Below are 25,511 nucleotides of genomic sequence, written 5' to 3'. Positions count from 1 at the left end.
CACTCCAGACCCCAGTGGCCTCTCTTCCATTGTCTGCCATGAGACCCTCACACCTACCTGCTCCTGGGGCTCCTTGCACTTAGACTTACGGGGCTGCCTGTAGCCCAGCAGTAGTCAGTGCTCCCGGGAGGCAGGACTTCATTCCGAGTGAGGGGTGGAAGTCCCAACTCCAGCCAATTAACATCCACCACACAAAAAATGCTGCCCTAAGTGTTGTCTAATCAAGGTTTGAAACAGGTTTAGATAACTTCCCCACTTTTCAATTCTATCCCCCTAGATATAAAGCCTAGTGCTTGATTTGCTTTTCTAATGGCATACCTTTTGGTGATCGACGTATTTGTACTAAGATCCCTTTGACCCTCTACGCAACCTAGGCTTGCACCTTCCAAATGATAAGTGAACTCTCTATTCTTCCTGCCAAAATGTACTATCTCACATTTATCTGTGTTGAACTTTATTTGACAATTATTTGCTCATTCTGCAAGCTTATTAATATCTTCTTGTAATTTGTTGCGGTCTTCCTCTGTATTGACTATCCTCCAAATTTTGGTATTATCTGCAAACTTAGAAATTGTGTTTTTGATTCTAAAATCCAAATAATCAATGGAAACTGTGAACAGCAATGGTCCCAAAAGTGATCCTTGTGGAACACTACTTCCTGCCTTCTGGAACTCTGGGCAGGATCTTCTGCCTGCTGGACAGGCTGGTCAGGAGCAGGCGCAAAGCCGATCGCCGCCTGCAATCGGCTGCGTGCCGCCATGTTACGTGGGCAGGCCAATTAAGGCTCACCCAGCATGATGCACGCCCGGTAGCACTCAGCGCTGCCTGTGCAGGCAGGGGGAGGATGGAGAGTCAGGGTCTGCACTCTTTCGCACATGCGCGTGTAAGAGCGCAGAAATCTCCCTGAGGCACGGAGCTGCCTCAGGAAGATAAAGTTCACTTTTAAAGTTTGTAAAAAAGGAAAGATAAAAATTATTCAGACATGAAATGTCAAAAAAAATTTATTCATTTAATAAAACCTTCATGAAACCTCATCCTACCCATGGATGAGATTTCATGCAAAACATGAAGGCTGCTTGGGCTCTTCGCCTGCCTGACAACCCTGAGGTTGGTCAGTCAACCCTGTCAATTTGGTTAATTAGTTTAGTAATGGCCCTAACAGGCCTTTGACAGTTCAGCGGGCTCGCAGCCACCTCCGGTGGGCGCCCGCTGAACGGAATATCAGAATGATGAGTGTTGACATCGGGATGCACGCCCGACCTCACCATGCATCATTTTACACGCCGATGAGAAAATTCTGCCCTCTGAATAACTACCCATTACTCCCATTCTCTCTAATCTGTCTTGAAACCAGCTAGCAATCCATTCTGCCTTTTGACCCGGACTGCACATTCTCTGACCATATCAAAGGCCTTTTAAAATTCCAGATAAATTACATCTACCGCATTATCATTGTCTACTCTCTCTGTTACCTCCTCAAAAAATTCAATATGGTTGGTCAGGCAAGATGTTCCCTTTTGAAATCCACGCTGACTCTTCATTATTATATTTTACATTTCTATATCCAGAATTTTACATCCTGTTGGCGAGCATGTGCCCAAACCAAATGGGTGTGAAATCGCATGAGATGATGTCGGGCGAATGTCATGCAATATTTTGCTTAGCCGGAGCGCACAAAATTCGGAAGAGCGTCCACCGGCAATTGAGTGGGCAATTAAGCCCATTAATGTCCCAGTTGTCAACGATCTTTTGTGGCCCGTCCAAGCTTACAGTTGGCGGATGAGCCAATCAACCAGGCAAGTTTTACATTTTTGGTGAAACCTCATCCAAGGGCAGGATGAAATCTCCATTAGGACTTAAAATAAAAATATATATCTGCGGACTGTTTTTTTTAATCTGCTTTCAGTTGTTTGATTGTGCTGCATGGACATTTTTTGCAGCATTTTTGGGCTTTATTTTCTTATCTGCATCTCCCTGAGGCAGCTGTCTGCCTTCTGGGAGCTCGCTTGAAGCACTCACCTGCGCCCCCGGCATCTGCCCTCTTCCCCCCCCCCATTGGCAGTGCTGAGCCTTTCTTCGGGCACGTTTCACGTTGTCTGGCCGTTAATTAGCCAACCAAGCATAAGATCGCGGTTGGGGGCCAATCGCAGTTGGAAGTGCATTTCGTATTTGCTTCTGGGTCTACCGATTGCATGCGCCCAACCAGCACAAGATTCAGGCCCATATGTTTTTTTAGGGGTCGGTTAGCTCAGTTGGCTAGATGGCTAGCATATAGCTTAATATAATGACAACAGCGTGCGTTTGGTCCCTATTCTGGCTAAGGTAGATTTGGGGCTTGCTTCCTTGCCCTGTCCGACAATTTAAGCTGTGGTTCAGTGACCCTTGAACGATCAAGGATGCTTCCTGGAGAAGCAGATAGGGATTCCGTTATTTTATACCACTGATGTTAAGCTGAGTAGTTTATAATTCCCTGGACATGTTCTATTCCCCTTCTTAAATGTAGGCATTGCATTAGCTATCTGCCAGTCCTTTGGCACTACACCTTTTTCTAACAAATCATTAAATATGTATAGTAATGTCTCTGTTATCTCTTCAATGGATTATTTTAAAACATATAGATGTAACCCACCCAGATCATGGGATTTACCTTCTTTGAGACTGATTATTTCATCTCATTGTTCATCTCATCATTCAATGTCATGTCTATCTGTCATATCTCCCTGATAAACACCAGAGCGAAATAATTATTTAATATTTCTGCCATTTCTCTATTATCTGCGATATTATCCTATCTATCCCTTAATGGTCCTATTCCCATCTCAGCTTTCCCTTTTATATTGATATGCCTATAAAATGTTTTACTATTTATTTTATCTTTATCATTTAATTCCATCATTCCTCTTTGCCTTCCTAATTGATTTTTTTTTATTTTACTTCATTTCTAATCTCTTTGTACTCTCTCTTATCCTGCACTCTCTGCTGTCTATGTACTAAATGTCTGTTTCTGTCCTAACCCTCAATTGTTCCCTTACATCTTTATTCATCCATGGAGTCTCACAGATGTTTAATTGGCTTTTTTCCTTTTAGCTGAATACATGTTCCCTGCACTCTGTTGAACACAGTGTTAAATGTTTCCCATTGTTGTTATACATCATTGTTTGCCAATATTGTTGCCCATTTTATTTCTCCAAGTTCTATTCTCAAGCCCTTCATCAGCTGTTCTCCAAAAAATTAACCTGGCTTTTGTTTTGCTTATCTCCTCTTTCATCCTCTTAAAGTGCATGATATTATGGTCACAATTGCCTAGATGTCCCCCTATCTTTGCTCCTCTTATCTGCTCTGGTTCATTCCCCTTCACAAGATCCAATGGTGCATCTTCCAGCCATGGGCTTTTTACAAACTGGGTTGGAAAGGAATTCTGTAAGCATTGTAGAAACTCGACTCCCCTATCCCCTTTATCTAACTCTTCTGTACAATCAATATTAGGGCAATTGAAGCTCCCTGTGATTATTTATTTATGTTTTTACACAATTCCCTAACTTGTCTGCTTATTTCTTCCTCTGCCTCCCTTTGCTCCTCCCACCTCCCACTGCCACAGAATGTTCTGCATTGAATGTTCTGCATTGAATGTTCTGCATTGAATGTTCTGCATTGAATGTTCTGCACTGAATGTTCTGCATTGCCTCTGTCAGCTGTGTATTTTTCCTATAGGGTTTTTTTTCTTGCTCCTGTATTTCATTTCATAGTTGTGCTTCTCCCTTCATGATGGTCACATTGGAGAACTAAGAGAAAAAATACATTTTGGAAATAGTTGGGTCAAAAATATAAACAGAAATAGTGACTTAAGAAGTCAACAAAAAGGAGAATCGGGCAAAGTGTTAACCAAATGGCTAATTTGACTTTGGCCGTTTATGCCCACATAGATCTATTCTTATAGAAGTTGAAAGTTCTGCCCTTTCTTCCTACACTTTGTGTCACAGTCAATGATTAGATACAGCAAAGATAATCATGATGTAGATATTGATTTAATCAAAATCTGTTGAGCATCACTTGGGTGAAGCACATAGAAGGAAATCTGCCAGCAGATACACGTCCGTTACAGAATCTGTTTGATTTTCCTTCCATTCATTTAAATGGGAGGAAAGCCAAATGGGTGATCTTATGCGCAGGCAGTACATCCAATCCTATTTCCTTCTCTACACTCCACGTAGGCAATGTTTAGTGCCCAATCATCAAAGCCAATTATCTCTGTAACCTCATCCATCCTTGCAGTCCTCAGAAATCTTTACATTGCTCCAATTCTGGCCTCTGTGCACCTCTGATTTCCATTGCATCTCTGTTGGTGGCTGTGGCTTCAGCTGTCTAGGCCTTAAAGCTCTGTATTTCCCTCCCTAAACCTCTGCTTCTCTCTCCTTCTTTAAGACACTCATTCAAATCTACCTCTTTGACCAAGCCTTTGGTCACCTGTCCTAATATTCCTTCAAGTGGCTCAGCCACTTATGAATCTTGTCAAACTTGTGAAGCTCTTGTCAAGCACCTTGGAACATTTAACTACATTAAAGATGCCATAAAAATATTAGTTGTTGTTTTTGAAAATCTATATGACAGATTTTATTATAGATGTAGATTTCACAAATTTAGATACTTAGCAACATGGAGGTGACGTACTTTAGCTATCTGCTTCCCATCACAGTCAAGGAGCCTAAGAAATTGGAAGGTTTAAATCACAGCTTGTGCAAAAATGCTTTGGTGATTGAAATTTAGTGCACAACAGGGAGAACGAATCAGAAGCCCATCTTCTACAACCCCCTACTCTCACTATTTTTGTTTCCATTTACTTCATGACCAATTTCAGCCCCTTCGTTTCTTCGTTGTTTCAAATGCTGAGGACACTCAGTAAAACAATACCAACCGCTGCCGCAATCCTTGCCCTCTCTTCTTCTTCAAGTCTTAGTTTCTCAAGTCTCTCTTGCTCCACACGTTCAGCTGCCAGCCTTAACTCCTCTGTTAAATATGAAATGTTCGTTAGTTCTTGCAGGTAAAGTTATGTTATTCTCTTTACTGTGATGAGAACATTTTCAAGGATAATTGGTTTGTCTTACTCACATTAGCACCCATCCCTGCACTTCCCTCTAGATGCATCTGGGTCAATTTTTGGCCCAGTTTTTGGGAGGGAAGAGGGTGGTGGTGTGAAATTGCTGCATACAAACCACTTACTGCCCTGTTTCCAGCACTGTTGCAACCGCAATCACTTTGTTGGTCCTTGAGATAGGTGGCCCAGGCAACTGGCCAAAGCAGATACAAGTCAATGTGAAAATGAATTGTATCAAACCGCTGCAGAATGGACTGCAGTGCTTCAAGAGGTGGCTCATCACCATCTTCTCAAGGACAATTAGGGATGGCTAATTGCCAGCTACTCCCATATCCCATGAAAGAATAAAAAAGGCTATGTTCTGAAAGGCACTGCATAAATGTGAGCCTCACTTTCTTCCCATGTTTTGTTAACCTTAAAAGGATTTGAATAATGGTCTGATTCCAGCATTCAATCAACAAAGACGCCCGATTCACGTGCACAAGAGAAAATACCAAGCTATTCATTTCCATGGGCAGAATTTTGAAGTCGGCGGACAGGCGCGGTCGGCAGGCCCGAGAGCAGCCAGGAAATGACCTGCCACCCGCGATCAGCCCCTGACTGCAAGCTCAAGCTGGTGGGCCAATTAAGGCCTGCCCAGTGTGAAAAGCGGCTCCTCACTGGTCAGGAAGGAGTGGGCTGGGGTGGGTGCCTGTCGGTCGCCAGGTCCAAAGGCGACCCAACAGCCAGTTTAGAAACGGCCCAGGCAGCCCCTGGAAGGCTGCCACAGAAAAACATCTCCATTGGGTCTTCAACGTTCAAGTAATGGAGTCAAGTGCGGCTGGACACGGCAGGCAGGAGGGCAGGTCGGGTGGGCATTCAGCCCCCCGCTTTTCAGATGAGTGCCTCACGGCCTCCTGCAGGAGGTGGCTGCCAGGAGAGAAATCCTTGTCCCCAGAGATGGGAGGAGGAGGCCACTACACCTCACAAAGAGGGCATGGGAGGAGGCTGCAGCGCTGGTTAGCAGCCATGATGCGGTGTGACACAGATGGGTGCACATGACTGCTGCACTCAGGAAGTGTGAGTACCATGTTGGCACGGGTCAGTGAGCAGAAGTGTTAAGGTGTGGCCATCCCACGTGGACCTCAGGGGCGCTAGATTCTGAATGCCAACTGTCAATGACGCCGAGGGGGTGAGCCCTGGCTGCTTGGACTGAGTACCTTGTGATTCAAGGGCCACGACTCAGATGTGCCCTGCAAGGTGTTCGTCAGCTGGGATTGGCTTGGCTGCAACTGCGCTGCTGATAGAGAGTGAACTAATCAATGCTCCTCCGTTCTTTCAGGAGAAAATAAATCATAACCAATCGGAGAGGTCACGGACAGGTGGAGGCTTGCCCAACCTGCTGCTGCACACCAGGTTCGAGCAGGACACCCTTGAGCTGGAAAGCCAGCATGCTCCCCGTGGAACCAGGCGTGGAGAGGCGGGAGGTGCCAGATGAAGGTAAGAGTGCAGTGCACAGAGGTGAGAGTTTAAGATTGTGCAACCATTCTAGTGCAGTCTCTTCATTGATGTGAGCCTCAAACCTGGATTCCCCATTGATCATTGAAAGAAGATAGCACTGTGGTGCAGATCTCCATTATCTCACCTGGGTACCTGACATGAACAGCGACAGAGTGATGACTTTGACTAATGACATGTCCTTGTTCTCCCTAAGATTCACCAGTATGCAGTCAGTCTCCGAAACTTGAAGGGCTACCCCTAATGCCACAGGACCACCCGGCTTCATTTGCACCTGCATCACACCCGCTCTCTGAACCAAGCACCAGCGCAGATACCAGCACCTTGGTAGCCATTAGATCGGCGGCTAGAACATTGGTGCACATTGGTGAGGGCACATCACACTCGCCTGAGGTGCAGGCGGAGGCAGAGTGCCCAGGGCACCAGCAGTCTGAGGACTGCTGTGGACCAGGACAATCCTCAGTTGAAGGCAGACGATGAGCCTCTGGAGTCGTCCATTAAGTGGCAGATGCTGGATGACCAGCGGGATGTGTGAAAGGATTTGGCGATGTGCGAAAGGAGATCCATGAGAGTCTGCGTGCCATGGTCTCTGTTGTGGAAGAGTCCATGCAGAGCATGAGCACTGTGTTGACCCTCATGGCCAAGTGCACTGCCTCCTCCATTGAGGATGGCGACTTTCATCAAAAGGCAGCTCCAGGGACAGAATCAGTGTTTCCTGGGGTTGCACTCGGACTTGCAAGCCCTCACACAGGCAATGGCCTCGGGTGGTCAGTGTCAGTGTGGGAGATGGATGAGGCACCCAGTATCCCAGCTAGGTGCCCATCCATCAATGGTGAGCAGGGAGGTCCAAAGCGACCTCACATTGGCGTGCAAGCTGCTTGTCGTCTCTGCGGGCTCCTCTCAGGATGCTCTGGATGACGGCAACAGCTCCTCCGCCCCTGCATCAGTGACCATGGCATCTGATGAGGCTCCGATGACTGGGGAGATGCTAGCTGTGGCACTGACCGCTCCCTCCCAGGTGGGGCCAGCACAGGCTCCACTAGCCAGGGGATGACTGCTGAGGTCATCAAGGCCAACAAGACAGCAAAGTCAGCAGGCTGCCTTCAATGCCGGTGCCAGCAAGAGGTGGGCACCAAGATGTGGTACTCAGAAACATAAGTTAAAGGCACCATGAGTACATGAGGGACAGTTCACAGGTGATTTTCTGTTCATTCATGTTTGGTTTATATGTTTGCTGGTGTGGCCATCAATACCAGTAATGGTAATGTCATTATGCTTTCAATGTGACAATAATGTTAAATTTGCTTTGGTTCTGATGGCGTGAGTATGCTTCACCTTTTTCCTTTCTGGTGCAGGGTACGCCAGTATGTAATGCTGTATGTGAGTGGCTGGATGCTTTATTGCACAGGCATTGAATGGGCTTTGGGTTCAAACGAAAGGGTTTTTTCAGACATTCGGGATGGAGGCAGCAGCCCTGGCATGAGGTGGAAGCATATCTTTGGTAGCTTAGCTGAAGGAGCATTGGATCAAGGCATCCCTCCCTTCCTGCAGGTTACCAAGGTCTGGCTCCATGCCCTTAGCGTTCTCCTCACTGTGTTCCTCTTCTGACTCACCACTGGATTCATCATCTGTGGCCTGTGCAGCTATGTCAAGATCCTCTTCCTCCAGTGGGTCCCCCCTTGCCAGTGCCAGATTGTGGAGAGTACAGCATGCAACCACTATCGGTGAGGACCCATTCTGGGGGGTATTGTAGTGCATCCCTTAAATGGTCCAGGCATCAGAAATGTATCTTCAGAAGACCTATGGCCCTCTTACCACCACCCTTGTGGAGGCATGACTCTTATTGTAAGCTGCTTTGACTCTGTTCTTGGGTGGTGGAGAGGCATCAAGAGCCACCTCTTCAACGGATAGCCCTTATCACCCAGCAGCCATCCATCCAGTCGGGCTGGAGCACTGAAGAGCCTCGGCATCTTGGAGTATCTCAGGATGTACGCATTATTGGACCTGCCAAGGTGCCTTGCACAGACTTGCAGAATCTGCATACTGTGGTCACGCACCATCTGCACATTCTAGGAATGGAAGCCCTTCCTGTTGACGAAGGCACCCAGCTGACCTGCTGGCACCTTGATGACCACATGTGTGCAGTCAGTGCCACCCTGGACGCGGGGGAACCCAGCGATCACTGCAAAACTTCTGGCTTGCTCAGTCTGGCTGGCCTCATCAGTACGGTAAAGAATAAAGGTCAATACCCACCTGCCTGAACAAAGCTTCTGTCACCAGCTTGACACAACTGTGGACAGCTGATTGGGAGACTCCACACAGATTCCCCACTGACCCCTGGAAAGAGCCAGAGGCATAGAGGTTGAGGGCCACTGTGACCTTCAGAGTCACTGGACTGGGTTGTCCACCAACAGAGTCGGAGCTGATCTCAGGCCCAATCAGGGCTTTGCACATGACATATTGAGGTAGCTGCATCACCGCCTGTAAACCCTGGCAGCAGGATAGTGGTGTCTTCTGCGGCCCATTCCACCTTGGACTACCTGCTGGCCCTGTGTCCCTTGTGCCTGAGACTCTCCTCCCACAGGTCCTTCCCCTGGAAGCTGCAGTGGACCAAGTGGCCCCCTCTCCCTTCTGCTCCTCTCTTCCTCCTCAGTGGAGGTGCCACCAGCAGAGACCACAATCCCCATTACCAGGGTAACGGAAGGCTGTCTGATACCTGGAAGGGTCCACACGGTCTGAATCCTCCAGGGGCATGCAGACACCAATAAGTCCTGAAATGAAGCCTGGAAATGCTAAAAATGAAGACCCGAACAGGGATGAAGCTGCCAAGTACCAATGAGCAACCAGCAGCAAACTAACTATCTATAAAATTCCTCACTAGCAATGCTGCTGACCCTTTTTATCCCACCCTTGGATGAAGGTTTTGAAATTCTTGGCTGGCTGCCTGCCCATTTTGCCCGTGCGATAAGCACGAAATTGCATGGCCAATGTAAAATACAGCTTATTTGCCTTTTTAATGGCCTTAACTGGCCTGTTAACTAATGGCGGGCACGGCTCCGGCACCCACGTGCGCCCACTGAGCGAAATATCACGCGTGCACCTGCACGCCCAGCGAAAATTTCTGGACCGTGTTCTTTTCTCCCTCCCATTAGAGCATATCAGGAGGTCAGCTACTTATCATGTCAGCTAGTGTATTCTCACATCCCATCACTTAGTAGTACTGTGCATAGACACTCCAATCATACACATTTAATGAATGGGTATAAAGTAGGTGTAATCAATCAAAATATGAATGGAGATCAGTTGCACCAATCTGCACAGGGTCAGTGTCACCAGTTAACTTTCAGGTCAGGTTTTCCAGTGGCCCTAGAAGCAGCTGCACATTTCCCATTTGCAATATTTAAATGCACCTCCCAATGAAATCATTTCCACACAACCTCATGGAATGTGCTAGAATGGCACTAATTCATTAACCCACTGATAAGTATCAAGAGATGCTAGGGAATGCAGGTATGCATTTAAAGAAGCTTGTGGGAACATTTAACTGATGTATTTTGAAGCAATGTTTCTGAGGTCTCTGCTGGATTTTTTCCTGTCAATACTTGAAGGCCAGAATTGACTCAAACAGACGTGAAATAGTGCAAGATGACATTGCGCGAGTGACCAACGTCATCCTGCACATGAGCAATCTTCAGGTTGGTGGGCGTATGTGTGAGTCAACAACTAAAGGGCCACTTAAGGCCATTAAAAAGGCAATTGATCCTGATTTTATGTTGTCCGTGTGATTTCGCGCTCCTTGCCTGGGCAAAACGGGCAGGCGGGCAGCCCACTTTTAATGAAACCTCATCCAAGGGCGGGATAAATGGGTCCGCAGCATTGCCATTGTGAGCAGTGAGGAGTTTAGGAGATAGTTTGCTGCTGGTTGCTTATTTGAGCTTGACAGCTTCATCTCTGTTCTGAGCTTCATTTCAGGACTCATTGGTGTCTCCAAGGTCCCCAGAGAATTTTGACCTTGTGGACTCTTCCAGGTATCAGACAGCCTTCTAGTAATGGGGACTGTGCTCTCCACTGGAGGCACCTCCTCTGAGGAGGAAGAGAGGGGCAGAAGGGAGAGGAGGCCAGATGTCCCAATGCAGCTTCCAGGGGAGAGACCTGTGGGAGGAGAGTCGCAGGCACAAGGGGCGCAGGGCCAGCAGGTAGTCTAAGGCAGAAGGGGCTGCAGAAGACTTTACTATCCTGCTGCCAGGGTTTACAAGCAGCGATGCAGCTACCATAACATGTCTGAGGTGCAATGCTGAAGAAGGCTCCACCTCTCCAGGGAGACTGTGACATCCATTTGTCAAATGATTGAGTCTGAGATCACCTCCAACTGTGTTGGTGGACACCCCATGCCAGTGGCTCTGAAAGTCACTCAGCTTCTATGCCTCCGGCTCTTTCCAGGGGTCAGTGGGAGATCTGTGTGGAGTCTCCCAATCAGCTGTCCACAGTTGAGTCAAGCTGGTGACTGATGCTCTGTTCAGGCTGGTAATGACATTTATTCATTTCTGTACAGACGAGGCCAGCCAGGCTGAATGAGCCAGACAGTTTGCAGTGATTGCTGGGTTTCCCCACATCCAGGGTGTAATCGACTGCACACATGTTGCCATCAAGGCGCCAGCGGGTCAGCCGGGTGTTTCATCAACAGGAAAGGCTTCCACTCAATGAACGTCCAGATAGTTTGTGATCACAAGACGCAGATTCTGCAAGTCTGTGCAAGGTACCCTGGCAGCTCCCATGATACTTACATCCTCGGACACTCACAGGTGCGGAGGCTCTTCACTGCTCCAGCTCGACTAAATGGATGGCTGCTGGGTGACAAAGGCTATCCTTTGAAAAGGTGGCTTATGATGCCTCTCCGCCACCCAAGAACAGAGGCAGAGCAGCATTACAATAGAGGTTATGCCTCGTCAAGGGCAGTGATAGAGAAGACCATAGGTCTTCTGAAGATGCGCTTCCGATGCCTGGACAGTTCAGGGGGAGCACTACAATACCCCCCAGAGTGGGTGTCACTGATAGTGGTTGCATGCTGCGTTCTCCACAATCTGGCACTGGCAAGGGGGGACCCACTGGAGGAAGAGGATCTTGAGGCAGCTCCACAGAGGCAGCTCCACAAGCCACAGAGGATGAATCTAGTGGTGAGTCAGGAGAGCAGCACAGTGAGGAGAATGCTGAGGGCATGAAGGCAGAATTCTGGATCCTTCAGGGAAGCAGGGACACCGGGGATGCCTTGATCCAACACTCTTTCAGCTAGGCTGCCAAAGATCTGCTTCCACCTCATGCCAGGGCTGACGCCTCCATCCCAGATGTTTGAAATGACACTTTCATTTGAACCTAAAGTCCACTCAGTACCTGTACAAAAAGATTTAGAACCACTCGGGGTCCAGCATAAGATACTGGCAAGCCCTGCACCTACAAAACAAGTGAAGCACACTCAGGCCATTAAGACAAAGGCAAAATTTATATCATGCTAGCACTCACATCAAATGAATGGTGATAATGGTCACACCAGTAAACATATTAACAAAGCATGGCAGAGAAGATCATCCATAAACCTTATGCTCATGGTGCCTTAAGCTTATGTTCGCGAATCCTGCACCTTGTTGCCCCCACCCCACCCTCACTGGTAGTGGCATTGGAGGCAATCTGCTGTCTGTGCTGTCCTGTTGGCCTTGATGACCTTGGCAGTCGTCCTCTGGTCAGTGGAGCCTGTGCTAGCCCCACCTGTGGAGGGGGGGCGGCCAGTGCCACAGCTGGCCTCTCTCCAGTCATCGCAGCCTCATCAGATGCTACGGTCACTGGGAGAGGGGCGAAGAGGCTGCTGCCATCATCCTGATTGCCCTGAGAGGAGCCCGCAGAGAGGACATGCAGCTCGTGTGCCAACATGAGGTTGCTCTGGACCTCCCTGCTCACCATTGATGGACATCTATCTGGGATACTGGGTGCCTTATCCATCTCCCACACTGGCACTGACCTCCTGAGGACATTGCCTGTGTGAGAGCTTGCAGATCCATGCACAAACCCAGGAACCCCTGATTCTGTCCCTGGAGTGCCTCTCCATGAAAGTCGCCACTCTCTCAATGCAGGAGGCAGTGCGCTTGGCAATGAGGGTCAACACAGTGCTCATGCTTTGCATGGACTCCTCCACAACAGAGACCATGGCACACATAGCCTCATGGATCTCCGCCAGATCCTCCCACATATCCCGCTGGTCATCCAGCATCTGCTGCCTACTGCCTTTGAATTAGCATCGTCCTATTCTTCAGCAGTCCTCCGAATGCCAGTGCCCTGGGCACTCTCTGCCTCTGCCCACTCCTCAAGCGGGTGTGAAGTGCCCTCATCGCTATGCTCCGACATTCTAGCTGACGATCGAATGCCCAAAGCTGCTATCTGCGCTGGTGCCTGGTTCAGAGGGGGGGTTGTGATGCAGGTGCATCTAAAGCCCAGTGGTCCTCAGGCGTCAAGGGTGACTCTTTGGAGTCCTGTGTTCACAAGCAAGCTGACAATTATAGGAGAGAACAACGACATGTCATTAGTTTAAGTCATCGCACTGTCATTGTGCACGCCAGGTGCCCTGGTGAGACAATGGAGATCTGCATCATGATGCCATCATCTTTCAATGATCAATGGGGACTCCAGATTTGAGGCTCCCATTAACGATGAGACTACACAAGAATGTTTGCACAATCCGGCACTCACCTCTCTGCGCTGCACTCTCACTTTCATCAGAGATCCCTGCTTCTCCTGACCAGAGATTGAAAGATTTATTTCAGTTCATGTGGCACAGCAATTTAATTCCTGTTAATCCCTGACCGGCTGACTGAGGTGGGTGGTGGCACTCCAGCTCCAAGGCATTTATCTTGTATCTCATCAGAATGAGGAGATGTGGGGGGACTCCACTGTCTTCATTCTTTCGCTGGTGTTATGTCTTCTCTTCTACTGAAATGACAGAGGACCACTGATTTGTCCACTCTCTACCTGCAGCACCACTCCTGCCTGGCAAGCACCTCTGGGACACCTTGCAGGGCACATCCGAGTCGTGGCCCTCGACCAGCAAGGCACTCAGGCCAAGCAGCCAGGGCTCATCCCCTGGCTGGTGCCAGTGTCAGTGACTGTTGGCAATCAGATTCTAACACCCGAGCTCCACAGGGGGACGGCCAGACCTTAACACTTCTCTACACTGATCCATGCCAACTCAGTATTCACCCTTACCGGGCACAGCAGACTGTTGAACTTTTTGCAGCACAGCACCCATGTCTTGGCTGCTGACTTGGGCTGTCACTTCCTCCCAGGCTTTTTTGGTCAGGTGCAGTGGCCTCCTCCTACCATCCCTGCGTGCTACAATGTCCCGCCTGACACCAACCTCCTCCACAAGGACCACGAGGCACTCGTCTGAAAAACAGGAGGCCGTGCCCACCTGACTTGCCCTCCCGCCTGCCGTCTCCAGCTGCTGGTAAGGCTATTGTTCGAATGAAATGTTTTCCAGGACAGAGTCCAAAGCCTGCAGGGAGCTGCCTCTGCCAGTTTTAAAGTGCCTGCCGGGTCATCATTGGATCGTCACCAAACAGGCTCCTGCCCCACCCGGCCCTTCCCAACCATTGAGTAGACACGTTTCATGCTGCGCGGACCTTAATTGGCCATCCAACGTGAAATCGCATTTGTAACGTGACCACGGCCAGGATTCCACATCCGCTTCTGCTGACTTGGCGCGCATGCCAAGCGTGAAATTCAGGCCAAAGTTTCTTTGTGCCAAGTACACTGACATTCCCATTTCTTTTTGGAATGTCCACAATATTAGCATGATGGAAATTTGAAATCAATTTTAAAAATAAAAAATGACTATGAAGCTGTTGGATTGTTGTGAAAACCCCAACTGATCCACTGATGTCCTTTCGGGAAGGAAACCTGTCGTCCTTACTCAGTCTGGCCTATGTGTGACTCTACTGTCACTTCAATGTGGTTGATTTTTAACTGTGTTCTGATGTGGCCCTGCAAGTCACTTAGTTGTATAAAAAATAACTCATGATAAAGGCCCACCAACACCTTTCTCAGGCCAACTAGAGATAGGTAATAAATACCAATCCTGCCAGTAATGCCCACACGTAATGAATTAAAAAGAAAAGGAGCTTTTACCCTCTTCCAAGCGTTTTCTTTCCTCCTCTTGCTTGAGAAGTTTTTCTTCAGATCTAGTAAGTCTCTGTCCCTTAGCTGAGCTCATAATGGAGGACTTGAAAGAAATATATAGCAGCAGAACATCTGTTTTATACAATTGAAAGCCAAAACAGTAATCTCTAATGCAAAATATGTGCTTGGTACGCCAATGGTATAGTAACACAGTGCAGATCAGAATGGAGGGTACAGAAGTCATTTTATTTGTTATGCCCTCCCTTCTTTAGTTTCCACAGAAATTACACCGCACAAGAATGCCCTATTTCTTTACCAATGTCATACTGTGACTAGGAATAACTAACTCTGGACACTTTCCTTAAATATACCATAAGGGGGATATTACCACATCCATGGTACAGCCAATTAAAACACCTCTGTACCGCTCCACTGGGCAGCAATGGGCCGTAACTTCCTTGCAGTGGCAATCAGTGTCGGTTTGCCACTCCATGCCCAATTACTTTCATGATTTTTCTTCAGAACCTGCCTCGCCCAATCTTCTGACTCAGATTCAGGCAGTGGAGCTCATTCCCAAGGCTCAATATCGAAGTCCAGCTCCATCAAAGTGAAGGGGGACATATGGCACTAGCCACTGTAAACTAGGTAAGTTAAAGGCCAGGGAGAAAGTAAGTGTCTAAGCTAAGTGGATAGGATTTGAGGGGTGGGGGTGATCGGTAGTCTGGGGGGGTATGGAGGTCAGGAGGGTCGTAGGTTGGGGGTCGTAGGTTGGGGGTCAGAGGTCAGACCTTGGGTGGGGTGAGAGCGGGGTCGGATCTAGGGAGAGTTGGACATGGGGCAGGGGAAGTGGGGGGGTCAGACCGTGATGGGGGGACTGCGGGGGGGCTACTCGGACCTCGGAGAGGGTGTTGGACCTCAGAGTGACAGTGTGGTAGGCGGGGTGGGGGGGTGGGGGGGGGTGCGGTTGCAGGGGGTCGGGCCGCAGGGGAGAGGGTCAGATTTCAGTGGGGGGGGGGGGGGGGGTTCAGACCTCGGAAAGGGGACGTGGGTAGTCAGTCCTCGGTGGGGGGTTGGGGGTTGTCGGACCTCAGGGGGGTGGTTGGAGCTCAGGAGGGAGGTTGGGGGGCAGTCGCACCGCAGTGGGGGTGGAGTTGGACCTTGGCGGCAGTTGGACTTCAAGGTGGGTGATGTGGTTTGGTGGGGGGTGGGGTCAGACCTCATTGTGGGGGATGTTGGGGGGTCAGTCCTCGGTGGGGGGATGGTTGCACCTTGTGGGGCGGGGGTGTCGGACATCGTGTGGGTGGTTGCACCTCAGGGGAGTACTTAGGAAAGTTGGTCCTCGGTGGGGGTGTCAGACCTCATAGGGGTGGTCTGTCTTCGGTGGTAGGGTTGGAAGGGGTTGGACCTTGGGGTGATGGGTTGGCCCTCAGAAAAGGGGGTTTGGGTAAGGTTGGTCCTCGGGGGATGTCGGATCTCACGGGGGGGAGGGGTTCGGACGGGAGGGTTTGGGGGGTCAAGTCAGGTATGGCGGGGGTTCAAGTCTTCGAGGAGGTGGGGATTGGGTTGGGTCATGATGCGGTGGGGGGTGGTTTCAGGCCTCCGGCTGGTGTGAGGGTGAGAGTCGAGCCCGCAGGGCGGGGGGGCAGTGGTGGCGTCCCATGCAGGTGGGGAGAATACCATGGGGAGTCAGGGGGATGGGGAGTATGGTGCGGGGTGATTAGTCAGGGGGTGAAGGGCATCTTCTGGGGAATCAGGGCTGTGGGGGGAGTCCTGTGGGGAGGGGTGGTTAGGATTGTGGGAGGCATCCTGTGGCGGGCGGGGCGGTGGTGGGGTCAGCCTGGGTCTTTGCAATAGTTACCCAGAAATTAGAAGATGTTTTAACTCTTCAAACTTTTTCTAAGAAACGATTCATGTAGCCCTCTGGGAACCATCCAAAGTTTGCAATTCAAATTGCATTTTTGGATGGTTCTCAACACAGGGCAATTGCCCAGAGGAAGTTTGCACTTCTGGGCAATTGCCATGCAAGCTCTTACCTGTGCAGTTACAAGAGGGATTCCCAAGCACATCCTGGTGTACCCGGTACCCGCCCACACCCTCACCCGCCATGATGATCTGACGCAAGGGTGCTCGAAATTACAGCCCGAGCGAGAGAACATGCTACATAGAACATGAAGTTTTCACGGAGCAACAGAGGTCGAGTTTCTGCTTGTTACCATTAATTATGTCAATGCAATCTGGCGAAATCGGCCAAGCCAAACCAGCGCAAAATATCAGGGAATCATAAACACAGATGAGTTACACCCAAAACCATTTGCGCTTGTGTTTACCGTGATGTTCATGATTCAGTTTGTTCAAATCAGGCCTTGTCCATTAAATTTCCTGCACCCCAGGTAAACTGCGCAATTCTCCCGATTTAATTAGTTAGGGAAAGCTCTTCAAATTGTGCTCATTTTCTTAGGCGCACAGGGGCTAGTTGACACATTTTAAAAGTTCTTTCATTGTCAAAAATATTTAATTTACTAAGAGGCTGACTAGTGTGCAACAATAGAACTAATAAATAATTCACTATAGGTGTTGTTAAAGCCAGTCACAAAGATTTTAAATCAGGTTACTCATAGGTGGAGGACTGGTTTTGAAAAATGTTTATTTTTGCTAATAAACCTAGTTTCAGCTGCATTAACAAAGCTGATCCAGAACACCACTAAGAGAAAAAAGGAACTTATGTTTTACTCTGTCCAATTGTGTTGAATCATGGGAGGTTTTATGTTTGCGATTATACAAATAGGTTTTAAGCAGAAAATTGAAGCTTGCCGTAATCAGTTCAATTTTAAGCACTGCACAGTTGCACTCAAAGTGGAAACTCTACCCCATAATGTTTATGCACTCATCAATGTGAACACAGCAAAAACATGCCAACTATTGAAAATACGCTATCTGATGACATTGGGCTTAATAACTTGTGAATTCCAAGAACGTAATTCAGAAATTAAACTGGTGTTTAAAGAGCTCACAAATTTAAGCACATTTGCACCAGAATTTTCAGGGGAAGAAATTCATTTGTGTAGCTTCTTCATTGATATCAATGCTGAAAGTGCGCAGACCGCACAAGTAACTATTTTGCCGTTCCTTCACTATGGCTGGGTCAAAATCCTGGAACTTCCTCCCTAACAGAACTGTGGGTGTATCTACATCACATAGACTTCAGCAGTTCAACGAGGCAACTCACCACCACCTTCTCAAGGGCAATTAGGGGATGGGCAATAAGTGCTGGCCTAGCCAGCAAAGCCTACATGCACCCTGAATGAATTAAATTTTTAAGAAGCGGTCTGTGGTGCTGCCACCCCAGGGGATAAATTAATTTCATCCCCTTAATGTTTTTGAACAGGCACACAGATGCCATCTAATGGCTCCTGTAGTTGAAACTGTTTTCTACTATGCTTCATGATGCCAACTATCATTGTAATCAATACCTCATTGGTCTGTCCCTTATGTACACTAGTTTATCTCCAGCCATATTGCTCATTAAAAAAAATGGTGAAAAATATCAGTTTGGCGTACTCTTCCCAGAAGTAGATATGGCATCTTTAAAAAAGGGCTGACCGCACAAGGAAATCTTTCTCCCTTCTGTGTTCAGTATGAACAAAATCCTTCACAAAGCCTGCTACAAGTAAATGTCCGGTAATAAGCACATAACTGGAGATAAAATGCAAACACTTTGAATTAGCTAGACACTTAATATGGAGAGACAGCATATACTGGAGGAGTTAAGATTAGTGTCACTCCAAACACAAAGGGAAATTATTTTCATAGACAGAACAGATCAGTGTTTCCAACTCATATAACATTACTTGATCAATGGAGAGTTAGAACCTTTCACTTTCAGACAGCTGTATCAGAGTTCTAAACATATTAACAGTTTTTCTTAATGTCCCTCTTCCCAAAACAAAGCTTTCATCCCAACCTTACTCCTCCTCCTCACATGAACCTGGCAAAACTAAATGATAGAATCTAACAGCTGCATTAAAAAAGTCTAAATCTATAATGTCTGTTTTAACACACTACCACTATACCTGTCTGTCTCCATACCATTTGTTTCTTTTTTTGCTTTGGAGGCTGGTACCAGAAGAGAAGAAAAGAGAATTGGTGAGATATTTTGAAAAGAATCAGGGCAGTTTAAAAGTTTATCTAATGCAAAAATTGCCTACACAGAAAAGACAAACAAAACAGGTTTATAAGATTGGATTTATACCGCAATGTGTTTGACACAAGTATATATGCAACATCTTGATGTACGAGACTTCACACCTCAGTACTTTAGTGTGCTTAGCACACATCTGCATTTGATGGCCACTTTTGTGTTGATATACACTGAAAACAATGTTGATAGTAATGTAAAACAAGAGCAATATAAATGGAGCATAACACATCAATTTAAATCAGCAGTCTGTAGTTTAGATTAGAAATCATTAAAATAAACGATTTTCTCTTCAATAGCACAGTTTTAAACAAGAGTGATCTGTACAAAAGAATGAAGTTGCTTGCTCAGGCGAAAATATTCTGACAAAGGTTAATAGGCTCACTCGTCCTGTGCTGTAAGGAGTTTTCAATAGTGCACTTCAAATAGGGTATTGTGAGAATGTGCAATTTTTAAGAGCTGTATTACATTTGATTTTTACAATAAGAAAGTATCTAATAAATGACACATGCTGAATACTGCAGTGTCTGTCAATCACTCTGCCTTTATGCATTCGGGAATGTTTGGGCTCATTCAAAGGACGTCAACATTTTGGTGTGCTGACACACAATTAGAAAGAAAGACGTTGCACATGTAGAGCAACTTTCAGAACCTCAGCATGTCCCAAAGTGTTTCACAGCCAATGAAATAGTTACCGTTGTAATGTAGGGAAACACTGCAGTCAATTTGCACAAGGTCCCACAAACAGCATTAAGATGCACTATCTGTTACTGAAGTTTGCTATAGGATAAATATTGACCAGGACACTGGGAAAATCATGGTTGACAAATCAGTTAGAGGTTTTTGAGGATGTAACTATAAGGGTAGATAGAGGGTGGGTGTAGTGTATTTGGATTTTCAACCACACAAAAGGTTATTACACAAGATAAGGACTCATGGGGTTGGGGATAATGTATTAGCATGGCTAAAGGATTGATTGAAGGACAGAAAATAGCGGGTAGGAATTAATGAGGCATTTTCAGAATTACAAGTTGGGGGGCGCAAGGATCAGTGCCGAGGCCTCAACTATTTACAATCTGTATTAAAGACTTAGATGAAGGGACAGAGAGTAATGTATCCAAGTTTGTTGATGATACAAAGCTAGGTGGAAATGTAAACTATGAGGACACAAATGGGGAGAAACGCATTCACATAGTTTTGTTTTCTAGCAGCGGTACGCAGACTACGTCAACTCCCCAGGGGCAGACAGCGCCGCAGGCCACTTCCCGCACAACCTGTGTGGGCTTCTTCAATGATATAATTGGAGAATGCTGCACAGAATACACAGGTAGTAGCCAGGGGCACTGCCTCCCCCTGAGAAATCAATGTAGTCTGTGTAGCTCTGCTAGAAGTGGTGCTATGCAAACAAATTTCACCCCCAGAAAGTCTGCAAAAAGGTGTGGATCGGCTGAGTGATTGGGCAAGAGGATAGATGATGTACAATTTGGGAAAATATGAAATTGTTCATTTTGGTAGGAAGAATAGAAAAATTGAATATTTTTCAAAATGGTGAGAAACAATTAAATATTGGCATTCAGAGGGATCTAGCTGATGTTGTACAGAAACACAAAGTTAGCATGCAGGTATAGCAAACAATTTGGAAGGCAATTGGTATGTTAGCCTTTATTGCAATTGATTTCAAGTCCTAGAGTATGGAAGACTTGCTGCAATTGTATAGGGCTTTGGTGAGACCACAGCAGGAATATTGTGTACAATTTTGGTCTCTGCACTTAAGGAAGCACATACTTGCCTTAGAGGGAGTGCAACAAAGGTTCACTAGATCGATTCCTGGGATGAGAGGGTTGTCCTAAGAGGAGAGATAGGGTAGACTACACCTCTACTCTCTTAAATTGGGAAAAATTAGAAGTAATATCATTGAAACATATAAAATTCAAAGAGGGCATGTCAAGGGAGTCTATAACTAGGGGACACAGTCTCAGGATAAGAGGATGGCCATTTAGAATTGAGGTGAGGAAAAATGTCTTCACCCAGAGGATTATGAATCCTGGGAATTTTCTGCCCAAACTGGCTGTGGGTTCTCAGTCACTGAGTATCCTCAAAGCTGAGATTGATATATTTTTGTATTCTAAGGCAATCGAGGGACGGAGATAGGGTGGCAACATTGAGTTAAGGTTGAAGATCAGCCATGATTGTATTGATTGGTAGAGCAGGCTTGTGGAGCCATATGGCCTACTCCTGCTCCTATTTCTTATGTTCTTAGCTGCCGGACTCAGTATTCAAGTAGCAATACAAAATACTGCTGATGGAACTCTGAAATACAAGCAGAAATACAAGCATCTGCGGAGAGAGAAAGGGAATCAATGACCTTCCGTCAGAACTGAAAAATGTTAGCAATGTATCAGATTTCGAGCAAGTACAAAGTCAGAGAAAGGGAGAGTAGAGGAAAGAAGAAAAAGGGAGGTCTGTGATAGGATAGTAGGCAGGAGGGATTAAATGACAAAACAGATGATGGTGGGAGGCAAAAGTATTTGGTTTTGGGATAAGTAAAGAAACAAAAGATTGATCGGGAGGAAGAGTAATTGGGAATAGCAGAATCACCACCAATAGCTGCTGTCTGAAAAAATGGGCACAGAGGTAAGGATCTGAAATTGTTGAGTTCCATGTTGAGCCTCAATGTTGAGGTACTTTACAGCCTTTCAGGCTAAACACTGAGTTCAGAAATTTCAGATCATAGCATCTCCCCCATTTTTTCAGACTGCAGCAGTTGGTAATGATCCTGTTATCCATATTTACACCTTTACTTGTTCCATTACCATCTTCGTTTGCCTTACATCACCACCTGTTTAGTCAGTTAATCACTCCTACCTCCTGCCCTACCACAGACTTTTCCTTATGTTCTTCATCAACCTCTCCACCATCACCACCACCTTTCCCTCCCGCTATACTTGCTTAAAACCTGTTATACATCTTACTTTTTCCAGTTCTGACAAAAGGTTATTGTTACCAAAAACATTACCCTATTTTTCACTGCACAAATGCTGCCTGACCTGCTGAGTATTTCCAGCATTATCCATTTTTATTTCAGAATTGAAGTCCATATTTATAGATAGAGTGGAGTTCGTCTGCTTAAGCTGCTGGTTCAGTGAGAAGCTCTGTGGCTTTGTTTTAAGCATATCTACAAACAATGTGTACATTTTTTTTGTTTTAAAGGAAGCAGGTGTCAAGGCAAATGCAATCAAAATGAAGATCGGTGACACTGTGATCAGCAGGTCAAAGTTTAATTGGTTTAGAGAAATAGCTTGAAACCTGAGATTAGGTCACAGCCTTTAACATACTCCTTGTTACCTGTTCTTCTGTATAAAAGGTATACATTAGGATTGATTAAGTGACTTCATTCATTAAAGGTGATTACAGGTCAGAGATTGGAGTACAATCAGGCCCTTAAGCCTGCCCACTATTCAATTAGATTGTAACAGATCTACATCTTAACTCCATTTTTTCATATTTTTACCATACTCTTCATGACTGATATGATTAAACAACAAAATCTATAGGAACTCAATAGGCTTCAGGTGGCATTGTAATTTTTTAACCTCAGATCTTGCTAAAAATGTCTATCATTTAGGAACATAGGACATAGGACATAGGAACAGGAAGAGGCCATTTAGCCCCTTGAGTCTTTTCTGCATTCAATGACATCATGGCTGATATGTGACCCAAATCCATATACCATCCTTTTCCCCATATCCCTTAATACTTTTTGTTAACAAAAATCTATAAATTTCAGTTTTAAAATTAGCAATTGATTGAGCAACAATTGCTGTAGAGTTCCAAACTTCTATCACCCCTTGAAGAAGTGTTTTCTAATTTCACTCCTGAAATTCTAGGGAATACAACCCTAGTTTGTATAATATCTCCTCATAATTTAACCCTTGGACTCTTGGTTTCATTCCGGTAAATCTATAGCGCACTCCCTCCAAGTCCAATATATCCATCATAGTATTTGTTGTGCTCATAGTACTCCAGAAGTGGTCTAACCAGGGCTTTTTAGAACTGAAGTATAACTTCTACCCCCTTGTATTTTAGTCCTCTAGATAGAAAGGCCAACATTCCATTAACCATTTTGGTTATTTTCCCAATCTGTACAAGGCATTTTAATGATCTATGTACCTGGACCCCCAAGTCTCTATGGACCTCCTCTGTTCTAGCTTATCACCATTTAGAAAGTACCCTGTTCAATCCTTTTTAGATCCAAAGTGGATGACCTTATATCTGCCCACATTGAAATCTATTTCCCACAGTTTTGCCCATTCACTTAGCCAACCAATATCTCATTACAACTTTATGCTTCCATCAATATTGCTTACAATGCCACTATCTTTCTGATATTGGCAAATTTAGATCTGTGGCTTTCTATCCCATTATCTAATTTATTAATAAATGGTTGAGACCCCAACACAGATCATTGCAGATCCCACTGGTAGTATTCTGCCAATACCTGCTGATTATCCCTATTCTCTGTCTCCAGTCACTCTGCCAATTTCCTAACTAGGTTAATAATTTGCCTTCAAATCTGCGACCTTCAACTTTAACTAATGGTCTCTTATGCGGGACTTTAACAAATACCTTCCAGAAGTCCATAAATATGTGTCCATAGATCTTCCCCTGTCTGCTTCTTTAGTCACTTCTTCAACAAATTCATTCAAGTTTGTTCAGCATGACCTACCCTTTATTCATTCATGTTGGTTTTCTCTGATCAGCTGAACATTTTCAAAGTGTTCAGTCACCCTGTCCTTAATTACTAGCTCTAGGAAATTACCAAGCCCAACCAGTTTATAATTTCCTGGTTTTCCTCTTCCACTTTTCTTAACTAGTGGAGTAAGTTGCACAATTTTCCAATCCATGGGAACAGCTCCCAATTGAGAACTTTGGAAGTTTATGGTTAGGACATTTACATCAGCAACTTCCTTTAAAAACCTGGGTCAGAAACTCTCTAGTCCTGGTTTTGTCACTTGTTGATGTCATTTTGTGGTTTGAGTCATGGGACAAACTTGAGATTTAATTTCATTTGTGTGCATTGGGGCATCCCCACATTTACCACTAGGCATCCACTAAGATGTATGGTTACAGGGATCGCCCAAAGCAGACAAGTGAAGACAGAGGGATAATTTTACCTGACCTGCCTAGTGGGTCAACGAACAGGAATGGATCAGCCCCATGTTACACACATCACCTGATTTACATTCTATTGAAGTCATTGGAAAGTAAAAGCCTGTGGTTGGTTCCATCCTGTTAACTTTCCACAATGCAGTTTAGGTTAAACCTATACATCCCTCTCACAGTCTTGATGCATCAATGCTATTCACCCCAACCAGTCCATGTGGTAGCGGCTTTCACATTTTCACCATTTTCTATGTAAGAATCCTAAAATGATACAGCAAGAAGGAAGCCATTCAGTCCATTATGTCTGTACTGGCTCTTTGAATGAGCTATCAAATTGATCCCAGACCCCTGCTCTTTCCCCACAGCCCTGCAAATGTTCTCTGCAACTTTCCCCACTACTCTCAGCTTTCATTCCCTTAGCCATTATTGTATCCGCATTGACAGTGTTCATTTAAACCCATGGGTTTTAATTTTGCTCGTAAGTCTATTATCAAAGACCTTTTGAAATTCCATGTAGAACATCAAGCGTACTACCCTCAACAGCCCTCCATTACTTCAGCAAAGAGCTTTCTCACTAGGAGTTTTTCCTGAATTCCTTGTTGGATTTATTAGTGACCATCTACATTATGAGAGGGAGATCTTGCAGTGGAGTGGGGAATCAACCTGCAAATCCTTCCAACATATGCCAATGGCAGAAGGGAAGAGCGAGAAAGATTCCTGGTCAGCCATGCGACCGAAAGAATGTTGGAGCCTCTACCATCACTATTCATAGCTCCTGACTATTACATGCATGTAAAAGTGCATGGAGCTGTTGAGTTATCGTTTCAAGAGAGAATATGCTAATGAGTAAGAAGCTGGAATGTAAACCATGTGACCAGCAGACACTGTTCGGAGGAGCTTTCAATTTAGCTAGCAGCATGTGGTATGAAGAAATTGTAGCAGTGCTTTCCTGTTAACATTAGGTGTTCATTCTTTAAAGTAAATCTGTCTGCAGGGTTATCCGTTCCACATCTTCAAATAAACCCAATCTATGTTTAGTTTACAAATCCTGGGTGGGATTGGTAACTTTGCGTTAAGCAAACATAGAAATACAGCAGTAGCCACAGCTCCCTGAGTGAACTGTAACACATCTGTATTATATATCTATGACTCCATATTATACATTGATATTAACCTATACCATATATCACGATATATATTAAGGCACTGCCTCTCTGGCCCCAGCTCTCCCTCCTTGCACAAACTCACCATCGTTGCTTCAGGTGTTGTTCGCAATAAGGACAGAAAGTGCTGGAACTATAGCAGGCAGACAGTTAATGTATCAGCTTGGCTGATGTGGGATTCACGCCTTGGGTTGTCAGGGGCCGCTGGTTTCAGCGCCTCCTGCGTTGCTAGGAGACATTC

At 45.9% G+C, this 25,511-nt stretch overlaps 1 protein-coding gene across 1 annotated transcript in view; it reads right to left on the bottom strand.

Annotated features, from left to right (window-relative positions):
* The window catches only part of dnai7 (dynein axonemal intermediate chain 7), a 145,195-nt gene extending 119,729 nt beyond the window's left edge, over positions 1–25,466 (bottom strand). Inside the window, exon 1 of the mRNA XM_041203096.1 lies at positions 25,356–25,466. Coding sequence (XP_041059030.1) covers positions 25,356–25,358 — 3 coding nt within the window. The 5' untranslated portion in view covers positions 25,359–25,466. The remainder of the gene's footprint in view (positions 1–25,355) is intronic.
* Between the last annotated feature and the right edge of the window lie 45 nt (positions 25,467–25,511).

This window comes from Carcharodon carcharias, chromosome 13, assembly GCF_017639515.1.
Source record: "Carcharodon carcharias isolate sCarCar2 chromosome 13, sCarCar2.pri, whole genome shotgun sequence".
Lineage (NCBI taxonomy): Eukaryota > Metazoa > Chordata > Chondrichthyes > Lamniformes > Lamnidae > Carcharodon > Carcharodon carcharias.
This window is presented reverse-complemented; position numbering and strand designations above follow the sequence as displayed.